At 36.9% G+C, this 12241-nt stretch overlaps 1 protein-coding gene across 3 annotated transcripts in view; it reads right to left on the bottom strand.

The window, feature by feature from the left end:
* XRCC1 (DNA repair protein XRCC1) overlaps positions 1–12241 on the bottom strand; it is a 166545-nt gene that overhangs the window by 145797 nt on the left and 8507 nt on the right. For all 3 annotated transcript variants that reach the window (XR_014133065.1, XM_081771653.1, XM_081771654.1), the window contains exon 3: positions 1193–1529. Coding sequence is in view for 2 of the 3 variants with exons in the window: in XM_081771653.1 (XP_081627779.1) it covers positions 1193–1529 (337 nt within the window). In the remaining variant the exon portion in view is untranslated. The remainder of the gene's footprint in view (positions 1–1192; positions 1530–12241) is intronic.

Below are 12241 nucleotides of genomic sequence, written 5' to 3'. Positions count from 1 at the left end.
AGTTTATTTAACAGCAACTTGTAAATTAGCTGGCTCACTTTCTAAGTTTTTGATATTTTTCATTGTCTTCAAGTTAACTAAAATTCAAAACAGTGGTGTGAGCTTAATGAAGAGTCAAAAGTTCTGAAACTATAAAACGTAAAATGCAGCGATAGCCATGTAAAAATCCAGTTACTACTGTTATTTGATCTGTATTTTTGTGTTTGTTTCAAATAACGTCTAGATGCAAACCTAGTCAACGTTTTTGCTAATACTTTTTAATTCTCCAGTCTGTTTACACTAACACTTAGGAACTATGGATCTGTGCGCTTTAGTAGGTCTGATTTCCCACATCGAATTGCAAGATCCCCTAATAACATTCGTACGGCATCAAATAGTTATCGACCACTTGGTATTTGAAATCTCGGCAGAACAGATTGACACTCGATAGCTCTCAGCTTCCAGGAAGTTAATTTGCAGTTCCAGTTTTCTTCAATTTTCTACTCTCGACATGCTCCGACTCTGGATTGATTGATTGATTTTGAGTTTAGCGCCCTTTTCAGCAGCGAGACTATGAGACGTGGACCTACAGCTTTATGTGGAATCCGAACCACATGAGCTCCAGCCAGGAATCGAACCCGAGTCTTCCACGCCAAAGGCGAGTGTGCTGACCGCTTAGCCACAAGAAAGCTCTGCTCCAACTTTGGAAACTCTGCTTGTTCTAAAAATTTTATCCTCTTTCCCTGACCTTGCCAGACTTTCAATTTATTTATTTATTTTTATTTATTTTCTTTTCTGACAAGAAAACTGAAACAATAAATAATTCAACTATAATAGGTATTTCTGATCATTATTCTTTTCTTTTCAATAAACATAAACACAATAAATTTTTAGGGATTCACATCTAACATGCTACTTTTGACATTTAAACACAATCTACAACAAAATAACTAGTAGTTAAATGCTTCAAAATAATTTCAAATTCTCCGCAAGAAGAGTTCAAGAAAGTTCCTTCAATATTTCATAAGCTCATAAACGTGTAAATAAAAACCATACGATGTAACAACTCAGTTTACGAATTTGATTGTGTTCAGAGGTAGAATAGATATGATCTGAGACTTCATTTTCCACTTATTTTGTATTTGTAATCGTCGTCACGAGCCTACAAGTTACAATGGCAGAACCTAACATCAAATAAGTTATTCCTACATACCAGCTGCAGGAATAAGTGGTTGTTTTTCCTTCCTTTTGGCGAACAGGCTTCCGATGTTGATCGTATCGTCATCGTCCTCTTTTACAGTGAAATGACCAAGTTTCTTCGTTGTGCCTGACGTCTCTCCTGAGCTGTCAAGTGTATTTAACGTAATAAACGATAAACCATACGAAGTATGCTTATTGAACGGCTGAGTGCAGACAACTTTCACCCTATCCCATTTCTGCTCCGACACTGATGATGTCAGTTTTTCATTGTCGAACATCCGAACACGATTGGTATTGGTATTGTTTCTGGATTCAATAGGACTCATAAAAGACGACGCAACCAATAAAACCTACAAAAAATATATATTAAAGATAAATAATAAGTTTCAAATAGCATTTAAAAATTCTATAGCATAAATCTTAAATGGGTAATTTTATACTTTGAATACGATGGGATATGGATGCATTAATTACCTTAGATAATAGCTAAAGATTCAACTTTGAGCGTCCTTTACATGTATATAAATTACCTACAGTTTGATGATCTACTGTCATCATCCTCGGTACGGCATGAAAAACCTCCGCAGCTTAATTATGAAGTTGTTCTCGGCTTCGAATTGGACCTTTCAATTACTTGGGAAGTGATGCGCTTTAATTATTCAGTTGTTCTTTGAATTGCATAATCTCATCCATTTGCTCAAGATAGTTCTGTCCTTTTGCCAATTTCGAACTGAACTGTTTAACTTAAAAAAAAAAAAAAAAAATGAAATTTCCATTTTTTTTGCTCTACGTCATTCTCACACATTTTGTACATAATGAAAACAACAACTTATTGTTTGCATGCGTAACCAACGTTCTCAACTCAAGTGAGTACTACTAATAATTTCAGGGGGTGGTCCGGGTTGAAATATTCCCGGTCGAATATTTCCGCTCATGTTCAATGTGTGTTATCAGTATTTTTGCAGTGCAATTTTCAACCCCCTTCCCCCTCCGTTTATTGCAATTTCTTCTCCTCGCAAAAATCTTCTGGAATCATCACTGCTCTTACTAGTACAAGTCTGATAATTTATAGAACATTATATAAATGTTGTTTTCTGCTTTTGTTAACTTGTGCTACATCTGCAAGTTACTAATAACATCACGCAGCCATTGACTTTGATTCAAAGAATCCTGGCGGCATAATTTTTTATTGTCATCGAGTTCCTAGGACTCTTATTTTCTTCTTTCTTTCTTCTATATAGTTATCCATGTTCTACAAGTCGAAGACCTTTATAATACAAGTTTTTCCACGCCACACTGGATGATAACAGTGGATCATCGAAACCACTTAAAGATCAGTCTTTTCAATTACCTAATATGTTGTAGTGTGCCACACGCGCCATCTCAATTGGCGCCAAAATTTTTGCCACACTCCACAATTACTCAAACAATTAACGACAATTATTTTTCTAATTGCGTAGACAAGTTTATTTTATTTTAAATCTTAAAATAAGGAAAAGCGAGAGAACAGGGAAATGTTAGTCATTCTCTTCGCGCTCATTCGGTTCCTTCCAGCTGTCTTTATTTTTTATTTATTTATTTATTTATTTATTTATTTATTTTTGGATGAAATATTCTGTCTGCTTCATCCCCTCCCAGCCAGCTGACTGTCTGCCTCAAGAAGCAGTTAAACCATAACCTTTCTCGTCTGGAGAAGATAATATTTCCTCCTAAAGGAAAGTAATAGATTCCTACTTTTGGTTATCACAACCTTAAATAAATAGAGACGACAGAATTAATCTGAATTTCATTTAGTTAACTTAAAGGTTAAAAAGGTTATTTTGCTAGCCAGTAATATATTCAATAACTCTGACACAGAGTCTCTTTTCCTCGCAATACAACCACAAGTGTCCGATTATAAATTTGATTATTCACTCTGTTTTTGGACGTTTTAGTAATATAAATTGTCACAGACTTAAATTATTATTTTTACAGCACACTTGCAAAGTTTGAACTTTTAAACTCTTGAAATTTTATTGGAAATAAAATGTGTCTCTAGAGTCATGGTGTAATTAAATTTGTCTTAGTAAATTGTACTATCTGTAACCAAACGTGACTCTTTGTACACATGAGGTCAAATGTTAACCTCCTCAGGTTATCAGGGTTTTTGTATCAAGAAATTTTCCCATGTAAAGGAAGCTTTTAGGATACGCCTCCGACTGCTTGCGCAGCCGCAGATACTTAAATTCGTTTCATAAATAATTAGAAATCCAATCAGGTAAAACCCTGGCGTACCCCTGCATTCACACGTCCCTACCCTAGTGCCGTGTGAACATGATAAGGGCAAAACAAAAAGTGAGTACATCTCTCTTTTTGAGATCATTGGGGGATTATCATCGGGAAATAACTACACAGTTTTTCGAAGAGGCACGGGCGTAAGCTCGTTGCCCCCTTCGGGGGAATTTCGATAACTTCAAGACATGGACTTATCGTCCACAGTCTAACTTTGAACTACGCCGGAACGTTGACACTCTTATTCTAGTCCGTTCTTCGATCGGGAGAAACTTTGTTACATCCCTCACCGACTTGTGCTATTGTGTCGGCAGTGACTGTTAAATTCCATCATACGGCGTAAGGACGGTATTCCTTTCACCACGGTCATTTCATAAAGATTCATCATTGGAGACGAGCAGTGTGTGTTATCACTAATTCAATCCTAAGTGCTCAACTGGACAGTACCTCTGTTCTCACTGTGAGTATACAGCCAATCTACAAACTTAGTTACTACTACTCAGATTCTGTTTACCTAATCTGAGCACTGGCTCTATACGGATCTCCTCAAGATCTCTCATTAACCTTAACTCTTGTGTACCTAAATGCTTCCTAAAACAATATTAGTTAACCTGTGCTAACGCTGAGTTACGTATCTATAGAAGACCTCATGTAGGAAGTCACCTGTAATGTATCAAGTCCACGGACTTATTCGAGCCAGCTAATAAAATTCTTCCTAACTCGAACTTGCGTTGTTTACGTCATTCAAAAACATTCTCAATACTTCCTTTTGGTGAACGTTTCATAATTTTTCTCAAGATCTATATTAACGCCTCGTATCGACGTGCCCATGTTGTAGTCTACTGGAGACAGCAGATGACTTTTGGAATGAAATCCTGTTGGACGTCGTTCTAACCTGGGAACTGCATTTTCCATTCGACTCACCTCTATTCCATCATCCATCCAGGAGAAGACCAGCCTGTGCGAAGTCCCAATTTTCCGAAGACTTCTAATCCCGTACGAAGCTCAGTGACGACATCGTCTTACATGAAGTCCTGATCATCGTCCGTCTATCCTGCTCTTGTATTTCAGCCGCTCGAAGTACAAATGAGTAAGTTTATCGTAATAGTGTTTTTAGTGCTTTTAAGTGATTGTGCTACCTGGTGTGTACGAAACGGCTACAGCAACGTCGAGGTAACCCCGGAGTCTTCCCATCTCGACTTGGAGTGCCTGGAGGTAGGACCACGGACCTCAGGTGGGTTACCATTGTTTATTTAATATTTTCATGTACCTGTCATTTGCATTATCTTTTCATCAAGTCGCTTAACTGTAAAGGGGATCACCTCCCAAGTAGTTTCAAAATTACTTTGAAACCTTTTGTTGCTTTAATATAGTTTGTATGAATTGCTAATTACTTTTGATTTCCAAGGTCTCTTTTAATTCGAGCAGTTATCTCGTGTTTGATTATAACGATATAATATGTTTTGATATGCTAATTTGCTAAGTATTCTGAACTGGCTGATAGCAGTGGTATTCCAACTCGCTGACGCCTACTCACTAATATCCTAATACTCGTAATCATTCGTTCTCTTGCGTACTGACCACCCCTCGTCCGCATTCTGACGAACACCGCCCTGCTTTTGTTATTTGTATTGTTGCGGGACCCTAAAGCTGTCCCCCTTGACGAGTGGTCATTCGATAGCCTATTTGCTTGAGATGGACATCTGCGCCTTTGCGCCCTGACTTGGTTGTTATTGAAATCGTATGCTATTTAATCATCTACCATCCGAGCTGCATAGCTCCTCTTTGATACGGACTAATTTAAAGTCCCTATATAAACAGCCTTTTTCAAGGCTACCTCTTGCTATTATTCATTATTATTGTGCTAATAACAACCTCCTTCACCAAGACATACTTTGGTGACAGATTGGTTGAATGTGCTCGCGCGACATAATTGTTGACAGCTTGTGACATGCGATACCCAGCGTCACACACACAATTTGATGACAGAATCGCTGAGATACGTACCCGCTGACATAATTTGGTGGCTACATTGAGATTCGAACCCTGGCCCACATAAATGGTGGCCCTGATGTGACTTATTCTTGTTGTGATATAATTATCCTTTGGCGGTATATAAATACTTGTTGTTCTTGGCTATCGTTCTCTGTCGGTGTCTTCACACCCTGTCAGTACGCCCATAAATTAGTTAAGCGCTCGTGTATATAAAACCAATATTTTGAATTCTACCAGAGCTTACTTGGGAGCGTGAACAAACTATTTGTTGTTCTTTGAATGCAAATGATAGAAGCGGTGTTTTTACAATTTTCTAACACTGAAAATCCTACCAGTCAACCACGAAGGTCTAGTGCCCCTTGAGACCGTTCGTGGGAGCGACAATGTACTCAATGTTATCAATAAGCAATTTTACCCTAAAGCCTAAACAATATTGTGTAAAAATTGTTTACCTGAATACAGAATATTCCCAATATCAACGGTTCTATAAAAATCAATTTAATCAAGTTGCAAAAGAGATTAAGTGCTGCGTAATTTTTGACACAATCTTTTTACATGCAAAACACAGAATGTCACTCTAGTTCCACCAAACTTGGTATATACACAAATCTTAGCACATAGATAAGGTCAAGAACCATACGTAGAATTCAAAAATATATATTCAATCAAGATTAACAATTCATGTTAATATTACATTTCGCGGCAAATACACTAACATTTGCACATATATATAAATATTGTTAAATAAAACAATTTGAAGTTCAATTTTTACAAAGTTTAGCTACAAAAAAATAAATAATTTAAGCATCCTGCAATAAGATATAATTGCAATTTAAATCCATGATGTTGGTTAAACAGGAAATTCATAGGCTGTATACAATGTCTCGAAAAAAAAAAAGTAGAAAATGTTAATCGCATTTTTAATTACTAAGCACAGGCACTATAAACGTTATCATATAAAATTGCTCCATTGCGAAGTTCAGAACAAAGAGAAGGAACTGTGAACTGTGTTAGAGAAGCATATCAGTGCAGCCCCTGCAAGTCCTAAAGAAATGCTAGTTTAGAAGTTGGTTTCTGCAATCCACAGTGTAGAGTCGACCCACACGCATCAGAATCTTATCAGGAATCAAGTTGTGCGTAATAATTTGTGTATTTTGATGCAACAAAGATGAGACGTTGACGGTTTCGCAGACTCGATCATCTTTAAAAAGCAACACTTCAGATTTTGGGAAGGCGAATCAGCACAATGCGCTCATCTGGCGATGAACAATCTCCAAGAAGACGCAATATAAAACAATGAATTTGGATCATTAGTTTTATGAAAATCCCATTGTCAATAAGTGAGTTATCTGAATATGGAAAACTAGAAGATACCATAGTTGAATGAAGACAGTATTCAGCAATGTGGTGACCTCCTCGGTCCCCAGACGTAACTCCATATGACTTTTTCTTGTGAAGAATATGTCTACGGGTCTTTATTTCCCCCTGATTTTTAGGACCTTCATTACCGTACTACCGTACTACTGATCGACCGTGATATCCTAATATGCATGTGAGACAAAATGGGTGTGGTATGATGCGTGAGAAAGTTGGAAAATAAGTTTCCTCTTCTTTTTCTCCCCAAGAAACTGTAAAGCTATAGGGCGACCAGACATCGGCTTAATGCGAGAGCCATTCACCCACAAGTCGTTTGGTGACATTCGACGACCAAGATCCTGCAGATGGCGCTATCGTAAAGCTAGTAGAAAGTTCGGATGAGCGGCCCAATCTGTGACCGGCAAGTATGAAGAAAAGACGTGTTTTGAACTCACAGTCAAATGAGGTACGAACGGTTTTACAGTATGAATGGGCACATGGGACACCACACACTGAAATTCATAACCGGTTCATGAAAGTGTATGGTTCACATGTCATGTAGAAGCACATGGTGCGGAGATGATGCCGGCAGTTTAGTTAAGGCAGTAACCGTGTGATGGACAGACCTAGACCTGAACAGACATCAATAATCACTGAAGAGGAGATCAGACCAAGCCTAGACCTGAACGGACGTCAACCACCACTGGAGAGATCAACATGTGAACGAAATGATTTAAGCAAACAAGCGTGTTACAATCTATGAGGTCGCCAAAGAACTTGGAATTGAGCATGAGTCAGCTCATAAATTCAATTATGACACTCTGGAATACTGGACGTGTCAGCGCGATGGGTGTCCCGCCAACTAACATTGAATCGCACGGAACAATGAATGGATGCAGCAAACCTGGACCATCTTATGCGATACCATCGGCAAGGACATCAGTCTCTGTTGCAAATTGTAACGAGAAACAAAACGTAGATTCACCATCCCCTGCTAGAAGCTCAAGACAACAACTTCTGCAGACAAGTTGCTCTTGACAGTTTTTCTGCTGAACTTACTGGAAGTTAAAACAATCAATGGTCAGTGATTTCCTCAGTTACTGATACAGACAAGATTGAAATATGCTATTCACAGAAAGCAGCCTGGGCTTCACATATCTGCCGTTCTCCTTGTGGACGACAATGCAAGATCTTACACGGCGGCGGCAACGCAAAACTATCTCGTTACCCTCGGTTAGGAACGCCTTACCCTTCACTATAAAGACCCAACATCGTGTCCAGTGATTTTCACTTTTTTCTGGCATTGAAAAAAAACTCTCAGTTGAAGGCACTTTGAAACCAACAGAGAAATAGATTCAGTCGTGAAGGAGTATTTCTGTACGCAGGACTCACATTTTTTCGAAGAGGTTTTCTTAAAACTTTGTAAAGTAACATGACAAATGCATCAATATTGTCGGTTCTTAAGTGGAAAAACAAACAAAAAAAAAAAAAGTAAGCCGCCTTTTATTTTTGCAATATATTATTACATAAACACCTTTGTCAATAGCCGCCAAGAGAAACTAATTTTCCGACTTACTCTCGTATATGAGAATATTTAGCAAGGAGTTAATAACTTCACTTCTAATTCAATATCATAAAATTTGCTATCTGTTACCACTTATTATTGGCTGTGATTTTTAAGAACATTCACGGATTTATGAACAATCCGGTATAATTGGAGAAATGATGACACACCCATATTTCTTAACAATAGTCATATTTCTGAGCAACGTCTCAATTTCTACTTTGCTGATAACATGCAAGGCCTGCGAAATAAACGTACATAACCAAAATTCGGAAATTAATTCCATATACCAAATGGGGGGGAAAAGTTCTAATAAATATACGTTAAAGCCAAAAACAAGAGAGTTCATTATTTAATGCATTCTAACTTGTAACCCATGGGACCTAGTTCAAGCAGTTACTTCGTATACATTCCATGGCTTAGGCTCGGAAAGATTTTCAACAGTTACTCAATCTACTTTAAAATTGGGGGAACAGTTATCGTATAGTTCAGGAACATATAAATGAAGACAGTATTATCAGAGACAATCTTTCGTTTCCATAGTTCTTTGAAAGATCACAAATCTCTGTTTGGGCGCCAATTACGATTTCTTCTATTATCTTAAAGGAAAAATCAAGTTTCAAACTCATGGTACAGAAAACAATGGACAAGAATTAGCTTAAGACGAAAACAACAGAATCGAATATTCGGAAATATTTCTTCACCAGAGTCTACAAATTGATACCTTCGGGCACGGAAATAGTACCAGAAATTGACTATTTAATGCATATTGAGAAAATGAGCGCTGGTATAGTGACTAGCGCTTGTGCCTTTGGAGCACGTGGTTCCAAGTTCGATTCCCAGTGGGAGAGCACAAAACATTTAACTCCATAATCATCCACTTTCAGTTATCATTCGTCTCCTTTATCCCAAAAGGCCTAGTCGTGGGATGATAAACTTTTTAGGAAAAAATGAACAAATTCCACGATTTTTTTTTTTTTTCTTATCTAAGCTTAGAAATCTAGCTAGAGCACTTCCAAATCTAAATTTTCCCACTTTCGGCAGCTTGTCGATTTTTACAAATATTGCACTATTCAGCATGTGTTTATTTATTTATTCTTCCACTTGGTATAAAAGTAAACCACCTTCCAGAGTTAGGTGATGCATATTAGTTAAAATAACAGGATCATGTTGCAAAAATTATTGAGAATCAAAATAGATATCTTGAAATCAATAAATTTAGGCATAGCTCTTTTTTTTAGAGTGTATGAGAGTATAATCTACTAGCATGAATTTCATTCTTATCTTGATCCAGCAACACATTTTAAGAGCTTTATTATTTGCTATTTCGAATTAAGAACATCATCGATATCAGTGGCGAAATTGAGTTACTCATACCAAAGTACAGGTAATGACGTGAGTTTTTATCTGGCAAAGTAGACCTGCTAAATTGTTATTCAAATTGTGTCTATTTGAATAACAGTATAGCTGGTCTACTTTGCCAGATAAATTTCACATCATTACCTATACTTTGGTATGAGTAACTCAATTTCGCAAAAATTGATACTTGGTCTAGTCTGGCTGGATTAGTGTTGTAAAATTTCCGGAAATTTTGAACAGGCTGGTAAAAAAAAAGTTTTTCTTTTTCGGTTTCTTTCTGGAAAAATTGAAAAAATAACAAAAATCTTTTTATTAGGTTAGTTTTACTAGTAGCGTTTTATTTATTTATTTATTTTTTTAACGCGTGAAAAATGTAAATTGAGAAATTTCAATATTGTGAATATTAAAAAAAGAGGCATTCGAAAATAAAACTGTTGTGATTATTCTTAAAAATTAATAGTCGGAACTCATTTCCTTTATGTGCCTTTTAGTCGTTTACTCCTGGTTGTGCATTAATTACAGAACTTTTTACAATCGCATACACATCTATCATCATGAAACGTTACGGTTGCATCAAATAGAGCTCTTAAATGAAACTGAGTTCTTAATGTGCTTTTTGATCTGGTGAAATATTGTTAATTTTAAACTAAATTACTTAAAGGGGAGAGCAGTAGGATAATTTCACTAATACTCATGCACTAAACATATAATTACTATTGTTTAATATTCTAATATACACTTTTATATAAACTTTATGTACAAAATTTTATGTAAACGAATACCTGTTTTCTAGTGCGACAAATTATCTAGAAGATGAAAGTGACTATATTTGTAACTTAACAACTCTTGAACCACCAGATTGATCTCGATAAAAATTTTCAACGTAGATGTGGTTCGGGCCTGGGATGGATTTTACCATTTCACTTTAAAAGTGCAACTTGGAGGAAGGAAGTTCAGAGATATATATTGAAAATTACCGAACTCATAGTTTTCGGAGTTGTTGAAATGAACAGTGACATTTCCGATGAAGCTTAAATTCAAATTCAGCACTGCAACTTGCGGGAGGGGGAGGGGAGATACATAAAATGATCAAAAATGACCGATATTAGTGTCAAATCCATGGTTTTCGTGGTTGCTGAGATGAACAGTAACTCTTCCGATGCTGTTTAAATAAAAATCAGGAGAGGGAAGGGGGAAGGGGATATATATAAAAATGATTGAAAATAGCCGGTATCAGTGTCGAACCCTTAGTTTTTGGGGTCACTGAGGTGAACAGTGACACTTTCGATGCCGTTTAAATCCAAATTTATGTGGAAGAAGAGGGAGATATATATATAAAAATGATGCAAATGATCGATATTAGTGTGAATCCGTAGTTTTCAGGGCCGCTGAGATGAACAGTGACATTTCTGATGCAGTTTAAATCCAAATTCAACGCCGAAACTTTAGGGAGGGGAAAGGGGACGATATATAAAAAAATGATCGGAAATGACTGATATCAGTGTGGAATCCAGAGTTTTTGGGGTTGCTGTGATGAACAGCAACACTTCCGATGCCGTTTAAATCCAAATTCAGGATTTGGGTAGGAAGAGATATATATATAAAAATGACTGAAAGTGGCCGATATTAGTGTCAAATCCATAGTTTTCGGAGTTGCTGCGATAAGCAGTGACATTTCCGATGCTGTTTAAATCCAAATTCTCCACGCAACTTGGAGGCAGGGAGATATATAACTATGATCGAAAATGAACGATATTAGTGTCGAATCCATAACACTGTTCAACAACGAAAATGTAAATTGAACAAAATCAGCTAATTCTTATTGATTTTGTGGTGCTGATCACGAATTTGAAGGTTATTTTCGAATATTAGCTCTACTTTTCGTTTTACAGGCATGTCTAATAATAACGCTTTAAAAATAAATATATTCGCTTCGTTTGGGGTAAAATGTTACACTGATCCGGCAACACTGGAGAAACTATATGAACGCTTGGTTTCATTGTGTTCCTTATCTCAGTAGTGTTCTGCTATTCTTAGAAAAGACAGGTTTAGTGCAGTTATCAGCGTTTTCGGTGTGACGTTTGTGTAGTGCAAGACATAAAAATACAACTACAAGTACGCAAAAATACTGGTACTTCGAATGTATATTTTTAAATAGTTGTCGGAACTATTTCAAGTGACATTTTGAGGATTTCAATAAACAAAAATGCCGCGAAATTGTGTAAACAGTGCGGATAGCTTTTGCTACGTGTGTGGGGAAGTGACATTTTCCTCACAAAAGCAAACTATAACACCACTAATAAGAAAAGCCTATCAATATTACTTTGGTTGTAAAATTGGAGACCAAGATAAATCTTGGGCACCCCACATTGTGTGTAACACTTGTGCCAGCAATCTAAGAAACTGGATTAATGGGAAGGGGCGCTCAATGCCTTTTGCAGTGCCCATGATTTGGAGGGAGCCAAGCGACCACATCAGAGACTGTTATTTTTGTATGGTTCCTTCCGTCAAGAAGGG

This window comes from Thermobia domestica, chromosome 9, assembly GCF_964235325.1.
Source record: "Thermobia domestica chromosome 9, izTheDome1.hap1.1, whole genome shotgun sequence".
NCBI classification, from domain to species: Eukaryota; Metazoa; Arthropoda; class Insecta; order Zygentoma; family Lepismatidae; genus Thermobia; species Thermobia domestica.
Note: the sequence above shows the minus strand (reverse complement) of the source record. Positions and strands in the feature narration are given on the sequence as shown.